This window comes from Nipponia nippon, unplaced genomic scaffold, assembly GCF_047370975.1.
Source record: "Nipponia nippon isolate SJK-2023a ecotype South Korea unplaced genomic scaffold, ASM4737097v1 scaffold_10, whole genome shotgun sequence".
Taxonomy (NCBI): domain Eukaryota; kingdom Metazoa; phylum Chordata; class Aves; order Pelecaniformes; family Threskiornithidae; genus Nipponia; species Nipponia nippon.
Window position 1 is genome coordinate 28,056,831 of NW_028262291.1, and position 20,079 is coordinate 28,076,909.

The window sequence follows — 20,079 nt, forward strand, 5'->3', positions numbered from 1 at the left end:
AGTAACACCCTCCAGTATTCCCTTGCCAGCCCAGTCCCAGCTTTAGGGACGAGCGGGCAAGGTGGGTCTCCTCTTGTGAGAGAGTCGAGTCACAAGAGACAAATTCAGTCTCAAGCTGCAATGAAGCACCATAAAACAGAGCTGATGATGTGACCTCATCTAGAGATACGAGGAGAGACAGTATGGCCTCTGTTACACAGATCCTAGGGTCCCTTTTGGGTTTAACTGTACAGAGAGGAGGGGAGACACAAACAGGAGAGATGTGAGATGGTACAGAACAGCACTTGGCCTTTAGTACTGCTCAAATACCGGTCACCCAGCCACATGGGTAGGGAGGTATATTGAGGATGGGGGGATGGACAAACAAAGACGACACTGAGATACAAAGCTCTAGAGGTGAGATACAGCAGGGTGGCATAATTAGCCAGGGGGCTGTAACTGGCCCAAGGTATAAAAGACCAAAGTAGTGTGGGGACTCTGTGGAAAGGCTTCCCGTTCCTCTGCAGGGGGGACAGCCTGCCTCCCCACAGCTCCGGGGAGGTCCTGCCTGGGTGACCGTCTTGTGAGCCGGAGAAGAAGAACAATAGTGGCAGGAGATCAAGACAGCAACTGTACCGCAGGCCAGAGAGCAAGCTGTACTGCCAGCAGCACTCGCAGCCAAAGAGGAGCTGCGACTCACAGGGCTGCAGCCTTTCTCCAGCACCTCTCTAGCTTCAGGGGGGGCTCAGCTTGGGTGCACGTGAAGGCCTGTGTAACTCAGATGAGTGAGCTGAGGGTGCAAACAGGAGCCGGGGCCATGCCTGTGCTGTAGCTGACGCTAAGGCTGCTATGAAGGCCTGCCCAGATATCCTCCACACACTCACCCCAGCATAGAACATTTTATTCCGAAACCGGCTGTTGAACTTCTCTGGGTTGGCCTCTAGGGAAAGGAGAAAAAAGTCCAGGTCATTGGCCTGCACATGGAAATACTTCACTTGCCAGCTCTCCCCAGACATGGCTCTCCAGTCAGCCTCGGCCAGGAGGCAGTCCCCAGCTCTCTTCCCCTGCAGGCACCCCTCCTCCCCCTCTGCAGCCTCCACTTGCTCCTCAGGTTTCATCTTCAGCCCTGTCCCTGGGGCAATCCTCTTGTTCACTTTCCCGAGGAGCGTTCTAGGAGCCCACCCCTGGGGCACCCCATCACCACAGACCCTACCCCAGCCCTGCCACCCCCCCGTACCTCGGGATTCATGGAACTCCAGTGTCACCCGCGCGTCAAAGCCAAGGCTGAAATAGTTATTAAAGACATCCAAGGGGAGCTGAAATAGAAAGGAGGAACAAAGATGAGGCTGCCAGCCTGTGGCCATGGCAAAGACACGGTCAGGCTATAGCAGAGCCATGCACTGTCCTCATGAGGCTGAGGGAGCAGAGGCTTGCCTTCCCCCCAGGGAAATACAGGGGTCACCAGCCTGAGATGATGGACCCTGGCTCCTAGGGGTAAGGGACATGGCCCAAGGGGACACACTCTGCTCTCCAAGATACCTGCAATCACCCATGTTTCTGCTAAAGAAACAGTCTCAGAGGGGACTGGGCTTATACCTGTTGCAAGCTGTGGTTAAAAACCACATTTAGTTCTGATCTCTACATGCCTTGCCACGAGTGCCATGGGTCAGAGCCACAAGGCAAGGAGTGGAATTGGAGCAGGGAGATGCCAGCCCAACACTGTAGCCCCAGGTGCTGGGGCTGCCTGAGCCAGTGGGAGAAGGAGAATGCAGATCCCTAGTGCAGGGAACGAACGTGGAGAGGAACATATCCCACCTTGTCAGCAGCCGCCTCATCCTTTTCCTCAGGGTTCGCGTCAGGGTTTGGCTCCACATGGAGGTTCCAGCGATCGAGCTGCACAATGTTCCCATCTTCCACATGCGACAGGATCTTGGACAGAGGCTCATCTGTGTAACCCTGGTGAAGAGCAGGACTCAATGAGTCTCCCACCTGCCTCCTGCAGAGATGTCGCCTTCTTTGGGAAGACATCCCAGAGCAAAGGATGTGGAAAAGACCAATTCTACTTGAATGCTCAACAAAGTGGGACTTTAAATTTAAAAACAATACATCTTCCTTCTAAAAATCTCCCAAAGTTTGAAATAGTGATTGCTTTTGTTAATGTCCCAATATATTATAACTTAATTCAGAATAATTCAAATGTCAGAAGAACAGTAACATCCAAACTGCACTTATTTGTTGGTCTGTAGTTAGGGAAAGTTAAAACAGCCAGCCAGTGCAAATGTCCACCCATGTGTCAGGAACTGGAGTTGAAGCGCTCTGTCAGCAGTGAGCTCTTCTGCCCATCACTCACCCCACCCCAGTTCAGCGTCCTGGCCAAGTCGTTCCCTGTCCCCAAAGGTAGGATGGCCACAGGAGGAGGCGGGTTGAGGCGTAACTGGTCCAGAATGGAGAGTATCCAGCCCACCTGCTCGAGCAAGAGAGTGCAAAGAAACAGTTGGTTATTTCAGGGACTGGCAGCGGTAGTGATGGCAGAGAGGCAGAGACAGGGTCCCCTTAGCCACCACCGAGGCTATTCACAGTCTTTAATGCTCCAAACGGGTGCTGCGGGAGACACCAATAACCCCAGTGAGGACACTGGCCCCCCAAAAGGGTGAAAAATCCAGACGTGCCACAGACTAGCGCTCCCTGGAGCAGTGCATGAGGGGACCCAGAGTATCTGGTGCCACCAGCTGGACCACAGACACAGTGCACACATTTTGCCCTGTTCTGGATTACAGCGGGAAGGGCTGCTGCTGGCACTGGAAAGGCCTGGGGCAAAGGGTACCACAGGCACGAAGGGGCCGGGGGACTCACCGTGCCATCTCCACCGCACGCCAGGATCCGGAGGTTGTGGACCTTGCGGTACAGCTCCAGCCTGCAGGGAACAGAGGGTGAGGAGGGGAGGGAAGAGGCACCGAAGGTGTTATGCAGTGGCTCCTTGCCCTCGCAGAGCCCGTGGCATTCACAAAGCCACATGTGTGTCTCCCTCTCCATAGCCACAGCAGTTCACAGAAGTGAGCAAAGCCACAGTAACTTTGGCTTCACCGGCTCTTGTGGAGGAAGAGCAGGGTGTCCACAGTCCACGTACATGTAGATAAGCCGAAACACAGCAAGCAGACAAGACCCATGCGACATTAATGGAACAAAATGAACTAGATTTGGGAATATCACCCTAAAGCTGCTCTCTTTGCCACTAGCCTCAAGATTAGACCAGCCCTCCAGCAGGAGACACTACAAGGCCAGGACTGGCTGCAAGGTATCCTAGAGAAGCCTCTCAAAGCATGAACTTGTTGGGGGTTTCCTCGCACAAGGGAGGTATGGAGCATCAGGCCTCCACCAGCCGAAGAGCTCTGGAGAGGAATCTCTGGGGCAGGAATGGGGGAGAGAGGGGTGCTGCCCCATCAGTACTCACGCCTCCTTGGGTCCACCCTGGCTGAGGTCGAAAACTTGCCGTGGGTTGAGATACCACATGAAGGATTGGATGATCTTGGCTCCCTGTGAAGACAAGAAAGACTTCAGCAGCGGACAGAGGGAAGAAGGCACCTGGTCTCGAGGACAGGCCAAGGCAATGGCATTCTGGGGGGACTCAGGCAAAGCCCGGCCTAGGTGGGAACTGCCAGGCAGCAAACTGGCATTGCGGAGGTTGCCTTGCCTCTTCTGCAGCTGAGACATTACCAAAACTAAGTGCTGAGTCCTCAGAAGCCAAAATGCAATGCCCTCATAGAGCTGCCTTCTCAGGGAGATGTAGAACAAGGCCATACCTGATTCCCACCACTCTTGGGGTTCACAAACACCAGCAAGGGCTTCATGAGAGGAGCTGGCATGGGCTTGATGACAAAGGGTTTCCACCTTCCTTCCTGCAAGAAACAGCACAGGTCCTTCAACAAACCCAAGGAAATGCAGACTCCCACCTCCAGCTGAGCCCTAACATCACACATGGTCAGAACTGGGAGGAAGAGAACATCCCAGCCACCCCGTAAACCTTATAGAACCTTATAGCTGGGATTTACCCTGCCAGCAGGCACCCTCCCTCCACCTCAGTCTCCTTAACCTCAGTGCAGACCTTGCAAAGTCTCCTTGTTTCCCAGTCCTGCTCCTCACTGCCCAGTCCCTCCGCCCTTCCAAGGCAAGGTCATTCCATGTCCCCTCATCTCTTACCTCGGCCCCCTTTTTGCTGGATTTCCGCTTGAATGATGTCCTTTTCTTCTTCTTACTAGATTTCAGTGGATTCTAGAGAGAAAAGAAACAAACTCAAAAACTCCGCGAGGAGCTGCTGGGCAAGCAGGAGTTCTGAAAGAGCCACAAGAGCTGAGGTGAGTTACCTGGGGCCGTCGGACCCGCAGAATCCAGGTGGGAGGAACGACAACAGCAGCGTGAGCCCCCAGCGAGCAGGGCTCTTCGATGTGTTGCAGCATGAAACACGACACTTTGCTGTGATACTGGGGAAGGAGTAGAGGAGAGACAGAGAGAAAACTCAGCTACTCCGTTTGCTGGGGACAACCACCTTCCCCTCCTCCCAGCTCCCCCATGCCAATGCAGGGAACGCTGGACGAAACCTTGCAGGAATTTTGTAATGGGAAGGCAATGAGGAGAAAGTTTCTTGTAGGAGCTTCCAGCTACCACAGTACAGCCTCTCCCAGTAAGAGGAGCTGTAAGGGAAGGCTGCAGTGAAGCAGCCTGGGGGGTCCCAGCAGAAAGCAGAGGTCATTAGATGTAGAACAGGCTGGCAAGACATTCAATGGGGGCTTCGCTCACCGCTTGCTTGCACCAGGAACAGCTGATGGCTACAATCTCTTTACTGTGGAAGGCAAACTTCTGCTGGAAACCCTGTAGAGGGAAGGATAAGAGGCTTAGGGAATTCCCTTGCAGTGTTCTATCATCCAAGAGGACATTCCCACCACCAAGAGAGATGTTAACAAAGAGAGTGTGCCTGCAGCTGGACCCTCTGTCATATAGCCCCAACCACCACTACGGCACCAGGGAGGCCACTGCGCTCTGCAGGGGTGCCCGTATTGCCCAAGGAAAGCATGTCAAGAAGACAGTCCCCTCCAGGATTGATTGGGCCCAGGGGGAGAACAACTCTGTGTGGGAAGCACTTATGTAGTGCTTCACTGTGCAAAACAGGGCACGCGTCTTGGTGTTGCTGTAGGCTACCACCACCAAATAGGAATGCTGGGATGTCCCTGGTCCCCAGCCCTGTTCTTGTCTCTGGTTTGACCTTAGCTTTCCTTCAGGCTGAGAAAAGAACCGAGATGCCCTCTCACCTTGCCACACTGCCGGCATTTCCCTTCCTGCCGCCTCCGGTGTACCCAGTGATGCCGGACAACTATGGGCTAAAAGGAAAAGAAGAAAAACAGGAAAAAAAAAAAAAAAGGGAGTGAAAGGTCCAGCATGTGAGGGAACACAGGGACAGGCAGGAGGAACAGACCCAGGCCAGCCACGATCTCTGCTCTTGCAGCAAGCCCGCTACTCACGTGCACCAGCCCCAACCCTCTGGGAGAAGGCAAAGCCAAAGAATCAGGGGGCAAGAGGCCAAATTAAGGTGCTCAGAGAAGAGGGAATTAAAACCAGAAAAACTAAGAAGGAAGCAAGGGAAACTGAAGACTGAGAATCACACAAAGCAAACCCAATGGAGAGTGGGCAAGCAGTAGCGTGGAGCACTGCTTTGGTCATAAATCACATCTTCGTCTTCTAACGTCTCTGACCAGATGTCCCCAGTGCCAGGTGAAAAACATGCCGGTGGAAGGAGTGAAAATCCCCAGGGAGACACAGTTTGCGCACACAGCAAGAAGATGGAAGTGCTCGCAGTTAAGCAGTGAACCGCCTAGCTCCACGTTCCTTGAGGAGAGGAGCAGCCCCAAAGGCCCCCACACCCCCTTCACCCTGCTCTTTGCCCCAGGGCAAGTCCTGCCAGCCTGCCTCAGCCCCTGCCTGCAGCGAGGGGAGCACCTTCTCTCTCTCTGCAGGCTCATGGTGGGTGAGGGCTGGGACATGCAGGAGCAATTGTGGAGACAGGGAAATGTGACAGTGGGATCTCTGAGCGTTGTGGGGGGACAGAAGCTTTGCAATGAAGTACCACATTTCCTATATCCCTCCTTCCTCTTCCAGCTCTGGATTGGGAATGGCACTGTGGGGAGGGTAGCAAAGAGGGAAGAGGGAGTGCAAGTTCACAGTCCGTGAGTTAGGGCCCAGCACCCTGCTCTTGACAGCGTTTGGGGTCATCATGATAATAGAGGCAGAACCTCGCAGGAGATTTGGGTCAGCTCCAGTGTCGTCTGCTCTGAGTGCAGCACATGGGAGAGGACAAAAAGTCTTGTTGGCTTTAGTGGACATTAATCCACTGTCAGCAGAAAGGGGGCTATGCCATGAGCTCAGCTCTGGGTCCCACCAGGCACATGTAGGGAACGGGCTGACCCTAAAGGGGATCCCTGGCAGCACAAAGGCCAGAAGAGCACTTTTCTAGGGCAACAGGAGGGAAGAGCCCTTGGAGGAACTGAGGAGTATTAAAAAGACAGGGTGGCAAAGCAGGGTTTGTGAGTAAAAGGAGGAAAACCAGGAAAGGGGAGGGAGAGAAAATTTGTAGACGTTGGAGAGGAGGAAAATAGAGACAGAAGAGTGAGCGGAGGCAGAGAGTTGTCAGCAGAGCCCAAAAAGTAAGCGAAGGACAAATAAGGGAGCTAGGCTAAGAGTGACGTGGGAAGGAGGCACGGCAGAAGAAGCAAAGGAAGAAAGGAAGGTTTAAAGTGATGTTGAAATCTTTACCTTACCAGGTGACACTGGCATTTCTGAGCAGGCAGCCCTGTGTTTGAGTACCTCTCCGCTACTGCATCTGCTGTGCCAGCACCAGCACAGTGTGGGGGCAGCAGCTGTGTTACCAAAATGGCCCATGACTGAACCATCCACACCTGCTCCAGAGCACTGCATGGGCTATGCAGGCTCCACGGGCTGGAGGGTGAAGCATGAGGGCTGACAAGTGCTTCCACCAGTGCAGCTCACAGGCAAGTCCCAGGCCACTGCTTACACTCAGGACACTAAAACATGGGCTAAAGGGGTCCAACAGCACCACTGTGGGCATCTTCCAATGTTACCTGGAGCACCTGTGGCACCCAAGTCAGGGCTGAGGGATAAAGCAAGAAGTGAGCCCATACTGCTCCCTTCCAAATTGTGGGAGACTTGGGGAACTGCTCTTTGCCACAGCCTCCTCTACTTGCTTGGGGACCAGCACAAGGCGGGGGAAAACTCTCCTAGGAAAGACTGTTTGCAGGTTCCCCCCCCCATGCAGATGCAGGACCTTTAGAACATGCAAACCAGCAGATGTTCTGCATTTGCTGCCTGCAAGCTCCTCACTCCTCACACCCAGCCTGTGCTGTTGCCTCGCAAGGAAACATCCCTTTTACTGCGCCATCCCCTTGGAGCCAGGAGGCAGCACGATGCCTGCACTCTGATGGGTAACAGGCTGGCAGCATCTAATGCCTTTCCCACCAAACTGGGAAGGTGAGGAGGGATCAGACATGGGCAGCGTCCCAGGCACATCTCTCACCTCCCGTACGTTCCGGGATCCTGACTCCCTGAAGGAAGGTTTGCAGCGGAAATTTATCTGTAGATTGAACACACATGAGAGGAATCAGTAAAACCATCATACCCAAAGGAAACCTACTGGAGTTTATTTTACTACAGCAGGCCCAGAGCCTCTGGAGATGTTTGATGCTTGCCACGAAACCCCTCACGTATCTCTGTTACTGAACACAATGGAGCCTGGGGTCCCAATCTCGTCACTAGGTGCTCCTTTTGGTACTGTCTCCTCCGAAGACCCCTCTTTGCAATGACACATTGCAGTTCCCCAGTCTTCTTGTGTTTCACTACCCAAGAGGAAGGGCTACCCAGGAAAAGGCTGTTACAGCTTTGCAAGCCACAGAGAGGGCTTAACAGGCTCTACTCACTTTCTCCAGCTGTTCAATGCAGGGTGTATGCACTACAATCTTGCAGGCTGCACACTTACGCCTGGAGAGAGGTTTTTGCTGGATGATGAGAAGAGAGGAGGAAAAACATGCATGTGAATAGCAGTGTTCAGAGGCCAGCAAGCTCAGCCTCCCATTACACCTCCTTCGTATATTTTAGGATGCAGAACACGTCCTGTAGAAAAGTTATATACACCTAGACTCCTTGCAAGTAAAGGGATCTAAGTGTGTGCCTAGAGCAGATGCTCTCCGGTCTGTGACAGAGCAGGGAGGTGCTCTCCCGCTGTTTAATCAGTCCTTGGCCTCTTCTGACATTGCCTGAGAGCACCATGGAAGCTGATCTGGGAGGCACTCACAGGGCTCCCATGATAAGCCCTGTGGGCAAGCACAGGATGGCATCAGTGCTCCATGTTCCACACCACAAGCAGGATCAAGTCTGCAAGCCGGGAGGGAGAAAGGCAGCAACCCTGCAAGATCAGTGCTGCCTTCAGGGTCAGGAGGCAGCAGGCCTGGGTCTCCAGCACTCACTTTTCTCCTCTACTGAAAGGTCTTTCCAGAGAAGCTGGATTTGGATTCTCCCTCTAAGGGTGTGAGATCCCAACAGCCTCTCCCTGGAATATCATCATATCACCTCCGAGTGAGCAGCAACCCTGCGCTGGGTTCCCGTTGCAAACTGAGCACCAGCACCGGCAGAAATTTAGGACGCAGCCCTCCAGCACACAGAGGTAGGAGGGACACACTTCCCCCTTGGCAGCCCCCAAGACGCCTGCGCTTGCCCCGGCAGCGGCAGCAGGGCCTTTGCGGTGTCCCAGCCGGGTGGCAGCACAGCCCGCAGCTGCGGCCCTTGCCCGGGAGGCGGGTGACCCCCGGCGACTCACCAGCAGCTTCGCCATACAGTTCTGTTCCCCAACGTAGCAGAAGTCCCCAGAGACATTGGTCTCAAACCAGATGTGCTCCCCATAGACGGCAGTCTCCTGAAAGGCACAAGACAATGTGTTTCTCTGAGAGCACCTCCAGATGGGCACCCAAGCCCCTAAAATGCTTTGTGTGAGGGACAAGATACTGGGACAAGGCTGGGGGGTTGGAGCTAGGTGTAGGCTGGGAGACAAGATGCACAGAACAACCAAGGCCAACATCTAGACAGAGGAAGCCTCACAAAGCTGCTGCCATGGCCCACCTGTTGGAAATGCGAGGGCCCCAAGAAACCCGCTCCAAGACCCACAGCCCAGTTGCAGTGTCCTGCACAGGGGGGCTGCTTCCATCACCCCCTGAGAGGAGACATCGGGGCAAATTCAATGCAGGGGACTATCCTGAAACAGCTTCTATTCTATGACCTGATGATGCGGCTTAAAACCTGCCAGGCCTTGTCTGAGAAGGAGCAGGGGCTTGCTCCTGCTGCTCGGCCCCAGCCACCAGAAGACCTTGGCTGTCAGGAGCGGAAGAGCTGGCAGTGGAGTAGCTATGCCATCCTCCCAGGAACCACCTGTGCCGGCACAGCCTCTCCTTGCAGCATCAAGGGGTGCTGCCAGCAGCACAGATGTCGGCACCAGCTGGTGGCAGCGCTAGAGGCCATAAATGTGTCAAAGCTGAAGTCACCTGGGAAGCCTCAGCCTGGGAAGAGCCTGCTGCTTCTTGGCCAGGAGCCCATCCCATGGAACACCCAGCAAAACGTGCTACAACTTACGCTCCAGTCCACAGCGCTGCGTATCTGCCTCTCCGAGTCGCTCCTCAGGGCTAGCGCAGGGTTTGGCTGGGCTACCATATGCTGGAGGCTGGACTTGGCAATAGCTTTCCTGGAAGACATGGGAGGGCTGGCTATTAGATCAGGGGAGGAGGAATGCAAATCACAGCCTGCTTCTGGGGTGGGTGGTGAGGCTGGAGCAGAAAAGTATCCTCAGGACCAAGCATCTGGAAATGAGGTGAAACCCCAGCACCACAGGCCAAGGAGTAACTGCTCCTACGAGGCAGCCCCAGGGGACAAGGAGGTGCTGGCCACATTGCTGATGGCTCAGCTGAAGACACACTGCACCTGGCAAAAGGCACAGCCTGGGCCTGCTGGGTCAAAGCCCTTGGAGATGACAGGTCCATTGCAAAACAGCCTGGGATGCTCCACCGAGCTGCAGTGGTGGGGCTGCCTTTGCAGGGACAACCCAGAGTCCTTCTCCCAGCGAGGTGCCCTGCAGCTCTCCCATACCAAGGCACCTCAGAGCCTGGGGTGTTTTCGGGGACCAGCACAACCGTCCAGAAAAAAGAGCAGCTGTTTGTTTGGGCTGGCGAGCTTCTCCCAGATGTGCTAGGGTGGAGGAAAGGAGCACCAGAACCAGCCAGCTGGAGAAAGTGTGCATCTCCAGCCCACAACCAGACCTGCCACCTTCCTCTGGCCCTGGGCTGGCAAAAGGGGATGCCCACAAGCCCCAGGGGCTGCGCCAAGAGCATCAGAGGCAGCGCTAGCCCGAGCAGGAGATGCTCAGGGGACGCGAGCAGCACTGCAAGACACTGACGGCAGCCAGGGCCGATGGTGGCAAGCCCCTTCCCTCCTGCCCTGCCGAGCCTAGGTCTGCACCCAGCCTCCCCTCCCCAAGGCATCGCCCGTTTGCGTGCCGCCGCCATACATACAGCAGCCGGGGGCTCCAGCCGTCCGGGGCGGCGTGCCAGGTGGGCTCCGGTCCCAAGCACTCAGGGAGGGTGGCAGAGGGGCACCCGGCTCCAGCCGCCCCCATGCAGCGCTGGGCCAGCAGCCGCAGGTGGCTGGAGGGGAGCAGCCTGGGCCGGGGGGCATCGCTGGAGCGGCGGCGCTGGCTGAGGCGGCGGTAGACGCCCGGCAAACCGTGGGCAGCCCGGCTGTACATGAACTCGGTGGGCAGGCGGTGGGAGGAGGTGCGCCGCAGGCAGCGGGGGCCCTGCGACAGCAGCCCGGCCCGGAGCGGCGGCAGCTGGGGCAGCATGGCCAGCCACCTCTCCTCGGCCCACCGCTCACGCCGGCCCCACTTGGCTCCCCCTGCCACACCACCGCCGCCATCCTCCGGAGACTCGGATCCGGAGCTGTCGGTGCGGGGCGCGCCATCCCCCTCCTCTCCGGTGGGGACGAGGCTGGCCAGGAGGATGGAGGGACCCACCAGGTGGGCGTCGATGGCTCGTGCCTGGCCCCCGCGCTTTGTCTGCACTGCGAACCTGGGGCTGAGGCAGGGCGGCGTGGTGCTGGAGCGGCGGCGGGGGCCAGGGCGCTGGGGCTGGCCCAGGCAGGAGAGGACCGGCAGCGGGGCGCCCGAGCCGCGGCGGCGCTGGGCCAGCGAGGTGGAGGGCAGCCCCGTCTGGGAGCGTCGCCTGGCCTTGCCCGTGGGCACGGCCACCGCACTGGTGCGCCTCAGCCCCTTCCTCCCAAAATGCCGCCTAAAAAAGGTTTCCATCGCACCCGAACGGTGGCTGTTAACACAGAGACCAGGAATTAAATAGGCTCCCCCGTGAGCCCTGGTCAGGCTGCAGAGGTCAGGGCAGGGGGATGGGGGTCAGTAGGGGTCAGAGGACAGGAGCAGGGAGAGGGGGGCATGGCGATGCCACCTGGGGTGCGTGGCAGGGCTGGGACCTGCTTGCTGGGTAGATGCACCACTGGGGCTCCCGCTGGCCACAGCTCCCCCTCTCCTTGGGTTTCACAGCTCGGCCCAGGGTGCCCAGGTGACAGCAGGGCAGGTGTAAATGCCTGGCTGGGACCTTCGGCGCCCCACACTCACTGCTGCGGGATTGGCATAGACCCTGCATCCCGAGGTGTCGATCAGCCCTGGTGACTACCCCCACCACTCTCCTTCGTTCCCTTGGCACTGGTCTGCCTGATTTCCCTGCGGGAACCATGCTGCCTAAGCACCAGCCCCACTGAATTTGAAGCAAATTGAAACTAAACCCTTGCGAATCCTAAAGGAATAAAACAACCAGGCAAGCAAAAGCAGGGCAGGAAGATTTGGTAGAAGCTGGCTAGGAGAGCTGGAGTACAGTAGAGAAGGGCTAGGAAAATCATCCCATCTGTCCTGCTCAAAACTTCCCTCTCCTGGTGGAAAGAGCTTTACTGGGGCTCTCGAGCTTTCCCTGCCCAGCCCTCGAAGCCTGACAGGCTGCCCAGACGCTACAGCAGTTCATGGAAAGCCCCACGCCACAGGTGGAAGTTGCTGCAGTGGTTTCAGCGCTGGCAGCTCAGCATGCAAAGGCTGGGGTGGAAGAGGCTGAATCTGCCTAGCTCCAGCGCTCCCCTCCTCCAGAGCTAGTGCTTCGCTTCCCACCCTCCAGCCACCACCTCTCTTTAGCTGCTAAATAGAGAGGATTTATTCAAGGGCAACTCAAAAAAACCTATCAAGACCCACAGTTTGGTAGAAGCAAACTTCTGGCTCTTCAATTGCTCCCAAGGCAGGAGACTCTGGATCATGGCAGCCTGTAGGCACACATAAGCCACCACCATCACTCTCAACAATTTCCATGCTGTACAAGGCAGCTCCTCCACCCTTCACGAGGGTACGGGCACACCACTCACCACTGCACTAAGGCTGGCACCTGCTGCACTCACTTCTACCTTCCTCCCTTCTCATGCTCTTTTATGCACTCACTTGCAGGTCATCAATACCAGAGGACCTTCAGGAGAACACTCTGGCCCAAACCTCCACTGCCCCGAGGTCCACGTGAACAGGCAAATTTTTCAGAAGCTTCCCTTTTTGTCTGGGATATGCATGTACGATGGGACATATGTGTTACTTTCTGGACTGCAAACTGAAGCTTTTGCTTAGTGCTTGTACTACAAGCAACCCATTGGGCTGTACCTCTCTTTCTTTTAGATGAGTACAAAGCTGAGTGTGTATTTTTGGAGAAGGCCAGGCTTGGCTTGGTCTGCTCCAGCCTCGTAGGCAAGGAAGCCAGCTCTTTAGTTTCTACAGTCTCATTGCCATGCCTGTACTCAGTAACGCAGCACAAGGAGGGCAGAAAGGACAGCAATGCCCTCCAGAGAGCAGCATCAGGGCAGCTAAAGCTCAGTTGAACTGAAAGCAAAAACAAAGTACCACCTCCTCGGAGGGATTTCTCAAGTCCCACCACAGCGAGCAATGCCTGTGCTTGGTCACCAGCAGGTTAACCATCACACCACTGAGGCCCATGCAGCTTTGCAGAGGGCAAAAGCAGGTTTTGCTGATCACCCTGCTTCCAGCCTGTCCCTGATACTGCAGTGCTCCATTCCTGTTCCTTCTCCCTATCGCCTGCAGGATGATGCACGGTAAATTGCGTCATCACCAATAGGTGTTAAAAATTGTCTGAACAAATAAAACCTGTTAAAAAACACAAGAAGGGACACTGCCTTCACGTGGCATGCTGCAGCAGACCCTTTTTGGCCCGCTTTAGCTGCCGGGGGAGACGTACTGTCCAAATACATCCCGAACGACCTGAATGGATGCTCCCTCCTGCCCCAGATATTCCACTAGTGTGAAGCTGCCGTACTGCTTGCTGAGCTGCTGCTATGGGCAGGAAGATCTCTTAACACAGCTTCCTTCCTTTTTGCACCACAGTCTCGTGAGGAAATCTGCTAGAACAACCTTGGCTTGACATTTACGTTTGAGTACTAGCTGATTACGGCCCTGTTTATCTTCAGGGCTGTCTGCGAGTGGCACATGGACCCATGCTCTGGCCACCAGTGGTGAAGGTTATTACCAGGCAACCATCTGACAGCCCACAACAGGAGCACGTGGCAGCTCAGATATGATGGTGAAGATATCTCCATCTCTCGCAACTTACTTCCAATCTGAGCTCCAAATGGTATATAGCAGGTGTTGAGAGCTGCTGCTGGTGGAGCAGACGGACTGACTGGTGGGGGTGCCCAGGATTGGCATGCACCAGCAGAGCTGCATGCAGAGCAGCCAGGGAACCACACACTGGGCAGAGAGGAGCCCGAGCTAAGCCTTGGAAGCCCCTGGCCTAACACCAGCACATCACTGGGATCTCCACTGTTTGTTGCTGAGACAAGATGGAGAACTGGCACCTGTGGCTGCTCTGCAGACTGCATCGCTCAGCTCGGTTAGGTAAGGAGGCTGGATGGAGGCAGCCTGGCATTTGTAGGGTGGGAGGGAAAGGAAGTACTGCTGCACGCACTAGGATATCAATTCTACTCTCAAGCAGCTTTGCACTATCATTTCAATCTCCTTCTGTGCATAAGGAAGGAGGCAGCAGCTCTGGTCTGCTCATGATCTGCAGTTGGAGCTCTTGGGAGGGTTTTTTTTTTCTAACCAGACCCTCAGAGCTCCTCAGCCTCCTATGTTCCCTGCCTGGCACTGGTGGGCAGAGATGCTGCTGAAGCAGGAAGATGTCCCAGAGCATGGGCAGGCAGCAGTGCTGCCCTCGAGAGCTGGGGGAGGACGGGGCTGCTGCAGGAAGCTCCCAGGGCAGGATCTAAATGCCCTTGGAAAGTCAAGCAGGGATTGAAGAGGAAAAATTTGCATCTTGTAACTTCAGTGGACACAGACCTTGTGGATTGGCTGATACGGAGGCCCTGCTCTCTGGACAGCCAGCAGCCATCCCTCCTGTGGTGGTGGCAGCTCCAAAACCAGACAGGCTGACTCCTAGGGCTAAACACACAGTGTCCCTCAAGGCATAGGCTCTGTCCATATCAGGGAGAGCTTCTTGATATTCAGCTCTGTTATTCTGCTTTCCTCCACTAGCCTCAAGCAAACCGCCATGTACCACACTGAACAGGCCCTCTGTGCCCTTAGACATGTAGAGGGATGCTGTGCCACATACCTGCTCAGCCCTTCCTCCGCGTTATTATTCCCTCTGTCCCTCCAGCAGCCTGGTCTCTTCTTGCCAGTGTCCAGAAGCAAGAGAGATCCCAGGCTACCTTCATACAGTGTCAAACCTGGCACCCCTCTCCTGGCACCAAGGGTGGCAAGAGGACCCTACTGAAGGACACCACCAGCAGCACAACACACAAGCCTTAAGCCCTGCAGAAGTCTGGACTTGAAAAACACCATCAGCTCCTCCCGACCTTTCAGCAAACCTCCAGTTAGTTGACTGGAAAGCATTTTTTCCAACCACAGGGCTACAGCAAGGAAAATGAGTCTAAGAGTTTCGCCCTGCTCCGTGACGAGTGCCTGTCCTGATGGTGGCTGGCTGTGTCCCGGCTTGCTGCGGGTGCTGGGGAGCTGCTGCAGCACCGGAGCTGGCAGCACGCAAGCAGGAGCCCGTTTCAGTTTACAAACTGTCTTCCCCTGGCAAGGGCGCTTGACTGGCACAGCTCAACCACAGGGAAAGTATAAGTGTTATTAATAGCCACCCCTGCGTGACACCAAGATCTCCTGGGCTTCTGCCTCTCTGACTCCTCCCTGCCAGGACACCAGAGGAACCAAGGGACAAGAGCCCGGGAGCCCATCCAGGGAGCTGCTGCTCATCGCCACCCCGCTGACATACCACCACTTGCCTTCAGCCTCAGTTTCCATCACAAGCTCGCACACCCCCCCTCCTCAAAATACTCAATCTTCCCACGTACACTGCTGTCCCCACACCACCCCTGCTGAGATTCTGTCCCCAGTCTCCTGTCCTGCTCCCCATGCATCAGTCACCAATCTCGCCTCTCCCTCAGGCTCCCCGGCCAGCGCTCTCTGAGGTGCCATAAAGGGCAACCAGCACGGATGAGGTCTGCTGAGGAAGGTGCCCCCGTGCCAGACGGGGAAGGGAATACACTGGTCAAGATGCGGTGCCAGCCCTCAGGGCTTTGGTTGCAGTGAGGTGAGCAGAAATCAGCAAGTTCCCAAACTCTGCGTGATTTATTTCTACCCAGAATTTCCATTCCAGCTGTAACCTCTCCTACATCACGCAAATGAAACAGAGTCAGGAGCTCCCTATGCTGGAGACACACAGCACCCTCCAGCATGAGCAAGGAGATGCAGCTCCCCCCAGCACAGGAGTACGGAGGCTCTGTCGAAACCATGAGCCTTTCAAAGCATCATGAGGGGTGAGCTACGGGCCGTGCTCACCTTCTATTTTAGGATTCATTCATTTGACCTACTGCAACAAGTGCCACTGCCTACACAGGCCATAGAACCTCACTTGCAGGCTCCCGAGCTGCAAGAGCATGACATTCCCAGGGCAAACCATGGCCAAAGACATCCTCAGTTGTACCGTCACCCTCATATACTGTGGAGGAGATTATTGCCACAACCTTAAGGTTGTCCCTTCAGGCTGCAGAAGGCAGTTTCTGGCCCTTGCAGGACACTCAGAGGGGAACAGTGAGCCCTGGGGTTGATCCAGAGGATTCAGACCTCCCTCCTAGGCCTTAGAAACTGGCTGGTGGTCAGATGCATGCAGCTGCCAAGGACCTCCTCCCAGCCATGAGGTCTCTGCACGTGCAGTCCCAGCACGCCTCTCTGCAGGGAGCTGCGTAGAGGCCCCTGCCAGGGCTACTGGGCACGGACAGCGAGAGCAAAGCACCCCGGCAACATCTAAGGGCTTTGCTAACTTGCTCAGAAGCCTGTCAGTGCTACTGGGCACTTTGGTTGACCAGCCTGGAGGCCCCAGGACTGCACTGCTTCACAAGGGATGGGCAGCAACATCAGTCTGACCTCTTTGTACCCATCTTGCACGTGGCCGAGCAAGAACACAACTCACAGCCTCCTGCTCCCACACATACACAGTTCTGCTCCACGGCATTACAGCAATGGCAGCACTGTGGACCCGATGCAAATACCCTGACACACCCCAGACACAAAAGGGTAATGGGATCCTTGCACAAGATGGCCAGAAGCAAAACTCACCCACTGGCTTTATTTCAGGGGACAGGAATTTCATGACACACCCCAACTGGCCACGATGGCTCAGCATCACCTGAGCGCAGTCCCCACTGCCTGGCCGAGCCTCAGTCAAGGCAAGGCAAAAGGGATCAGCCATCCCACCCAAGAAAATGCTCTCAAGTTCAGCTGGCTGGGAAGAGCAGGGGCACTGAGCAGAAGGGCCTGAGACTTTTTTACAGTTCCTAGCATAACCTCACACCCTTCTGGTGGCAGCTCCATCCCGCCTCTCTCCAAGCTCTGCGCGACCCCCTGGTGCCACCTCCCCTTCACTGCCTTCTCAGGGCGAACCTGAGATGTGCTTTAAGGCACATCTGCCAGACTAGCTCAGACCCTCCACTTACGCTTCATAAAGTCAGGAGTTTCCCAGCCCTAAGGCTCCGAGTAATGTTCCCATTACAACAATGTGATTTCCTACCCAAAATCCATGGAAGACAGTGTTTTGTCTTAATTTAAACCAAAGCCATCTCCTTGGAGGCTCCTGGGCTGACTCCGGGTGTTCATATCCCTTGACAACTTTCCACCATCATAACATTATGAAGTTTATTTGCCACTACAGTAAATAGTCTGCCTCCTGGTTATCAAGAAACCTGACAGCCCTGATTTAAACAATCTGTCGCTGCATTTGGCTGGGGAGCCAAACGGCAAGACTGACAGCCTCGGGCAGCAAATTAACCCGGGATGAAATGCAGAGGGTGAGCCACCACCATCAGCATGCCATGGCTGAGGCAGAGCAGGGGTCTGGGGAGAGGCCGGCTATGCAGTTTCTATTTTGGTCGCCTCAGCAGGACCGGCGACGCAGGCTGGGAAGGACTCTGAGAGTTTCTTCTCTCTCTGAGCTCCCTTTGCAGAGCGACATGCATGAAGCAAAGTGGTGGGGAGCTCAGCAGGGTGCCCCGGTGGTTTGTGTGCCCAGCCCGTGGTTTCTTTAGCAGATTCCCACTGTCCTCCCCAGGGCTGGTCCCCTCCTTTGATAAGCACGGCTCCGTGCCTCCTACACGGAAGGGACGCGAGGGACACGCTATTTAAAGGGAGGCTGGTCCCACAGCCCAGCTGCCTGATCCAAACTCCCTGAGCAGCCCCAGAGTTTTCTCCCAGCTCGCGGGAACGGCATCCCGGCGTGGGGGTGACATCCTGGGCAAGGTAATGTGCAGCGTCCAGGGGAGGGGGCGGTGAACCCAGTGTAAAGATAAAGCTGCAGTGTGGCAGATGCAGAGCACAGGCAGCAATTCCCAGGGCTGGGAAGTCTTTGGACCTCCCAAAGGCATGCAAAGACTCAAAGCAAAGCCAAGAGAGCCTCAGGCACTGATAACAGAGAGATGGGAGCTGCATGCCTCCCTCCAGCCCACGGCAGGGATCGGAAGGGCATCCCTCCACTTCCAGCAGAAGCACAGTGCCTCACTGCCACCAGGGGAGATGCCAGGAGTCCACAAGTCTGTCCTGCTTCCCTAAACTATCCCAGGGCAAAGCAGCTGGGGTCCGGGGGTCCCAGTGAGGCACAGGCTAGCTCCCCACGCCACTGTCCTCTGCCACATGCAGATTTCCCGCTGCCATCCCCACGCCACACGGGCTGGCAGGATGCAGCCAGTGCTGCAACAGGCAGTGGACTGGGTGGCTGGAAACGCACCTCTGGCAGGGAAAACCCCTGCCCTCCTTCTAAAGGGGAAACAACAGCCAGGTGCCACTGAGTGCCACGGTGGCTGCGTTTCGCAGAGCCCCTGCCTCAGCCCGGGGGACTGCTCGTAGCCCCACGGGCTCACTGCAGCCTCCAGCAGCAAACACTGCTCAGCAGGAGCAAGGCTGAGGGTCTCGGGGATGACTCTGGGGACTGCTCCCCCCTGCCTTTCCCCAGCAGGATGGGACCCGGTACCTGCTCAGACCACACTCACGAACTAAGGGCTGGCTCCCTCGGCCCCCACCCATCCCCCACCCAGCACAAACAAAAGCAGCAAAACGTGGGGGACGAGGAAGAAGAGGAGGAGGAGGAGAGAAGGGGTGAGCGTGGCGAAAAGCCCCCGTGACCTGATCCGGAGCGGCGCGGGGTCCCTGCAGGTGCCGAGCGGGTGGCGGTGGCCGCGCAGCAGCGGCGGGCCAACCCTCCCCGGCCAAGTCCTAGTTTGGAGAGCGAGCGCTCGGCTTCTCCCTCCGCCTCCTCCTCACGCTGCAAACCCTGACAGCGCGTTAAAATAACCAACTGCACTTCCTCCCCCAGCAGCCCCGAGGCCGGCTCACCCCTGGCCCCAGGCGCATGCACCAGAGGGGGCGCAGAAAGAGAGGGGTCCCCCCCCAGCACCCAGCCGCCACCCAGCACCCAACTAAAACTAAGGGATGCCACCGCTTCCCTCGGCGCGGCAAGAGGAGGATAAAGGGAGGAACCCGCCGAGGAGGCGATTCTCTCCCGCCTCCTTGGGACCTCGATAAAGATAAAGGGGTTTGCACGGCTGATCAGAACCGAGCTGCCTGCCACGGAGAGCCTGTGCCCACGCCCAGAGGTAACTTGCTCCCAAGTTACAGCCAGCGTCTGGTCCAGGCTGGCTACACAGACATCTCAGGAGCTTTTTACCCCCACTTTGTTGCTGCAAACCCCCTGTGGGACCTCTCGCAGCCAGGCTGGGGACTTCCCCGACACGCCTCACTGCTACCCCAGGTCCCCCAGCTGCCCCCAGGGAGCTGCTCCCAGCCAAACGCAACCCAGCTCCCCCCTGGGGCCATGAAACCCATCTCCACTTCGGCCTTCGCAGAGAGGGGGGACACGCCGAAGGCGAGCTCGCTCCATGATGAGCGAGCAAGGGGTGAGTCACCGGCTGCTGTTATTTCGGTCATTAACCCAGCCATGGGAGCCGATAGCCACACATGCGGCCGTAGTGAGTCAGCGCGAGCGGCTGCAGCTGGGACCTCGTCCTTTCACACCCTGCCTCCTCCTGCCCGTCCCTTCCCCTTGCCTACATGTCACGGCTAAAATTAGACAGGGAGCTCTTTTCCTCTGCGTGTAGGAGTGTGCATGCGTGTGTGCATTTGGACTGTGCCCAGTGTCCTCGGGGCCTGAGAGAGACTACAGCAAAACGATCATAACAAAACATCAGGGGAGGCTGCTGCCAGCATGGCGAAGGCGGCCAGCTGCCTTCCCTGATGGGTATCTGTCTTGAAAGCGGTTCACAGGAAACCATTAACCAGAGGGGAGCCAAGCCCGAAGGCTGAGCTACCACCACCGTTGCTGTCTCTGTCACAGCAGAAGGAGCGAGTGGCCTTTGCAAAGCAGCGGGAGCCGGGGGTGGGTGAGGACACGTGAGCAAACCTCTCCG

General features: G+C 56.4%; 1 protein-coding gene across 7 annotated transcripts in view; it reads right to left on the reverse strand.

Annotated features, from left to right (window-relative positions):
* The window catches only part of DGKZ (diacylglycerol kinase zeta), a 53,077-nt gene that overhangs the window by 13,942 nt on the left and 19,056 nt on the right, over nucleotides 1-20,079 (reverse strand). For 4 of the 7 annotated variants that reach the window (XM_087746176.1, XM_087746177.1, XM_087746178.1 and 1 more), the window contains 15 exons: nucleotides 9,661-9,769; nucleotides 8,855-8,950; nucleotides 7,959-8,036; nucleotides 7,559-7,615; nucleotides 5,283-5,351; nucleotides 4,774-4,845; nucleotides 4,341-4,457; nucleotides 4,177-4,248; nucleotides 3,780-3,875; nucleotides 3,431-3,513; nucleotides 2,833-2,893; nucleotides 2,330-2,443; nucleotides 1,795-1,935; nucleotides 1,217-1,295; nucleotides 864-919 (listed from right to left, as the gene is read on the reverse strand). In XM_087746176.1, the coding sequence (XP_087602302.1) occupies nucleotides 864-919; nucleotides 1,217-1,295; nucleotides 1,795-1,935; nucleotides 2,330-2,443; nucleotides 2,833-2,893; nucleotides 3,431-3,513; nucleotides 3,780-3,875; nucleotides 4,177-4,248; nucleotides 4,341-4,457; nucleotides 4,774-4,845; nucleotides 5,283-5,351; nucleotides 7,559-7,615; nucleotides 7,959-8,036; nucleotides 8,855-8,950; nucleotides 9,661-9,769 (1,300 nt within the window). Of the gene's footprint in view, nucleotides 1-863; nucleotides 920-1,216; nucleotides 1,296-1,794; nucleotides 1,936-2,329; nucleotides 2,444-2,832; nucleotides 2,894-3,430; nucleotides 3,514-3,779; nucleotides 3,876-4,176; nucleotides 4,249-4,340; nucleotides 4,458-4,773; nucleotides 4,846-5,282; nucleotides 5,352-7,558; nucleotides 7,616-7,958; nucleotides 8,037-8,854; nucleotides 8,951-9,660; nucleotides 9,770-10,592; nucleotides 18,909-20,079 lie in introns of those variants that run through there. The other 3 variants (XM_087746173.1, XM_087746172.1, XM_009473892.2) reach the window with 3 other exon arrangements.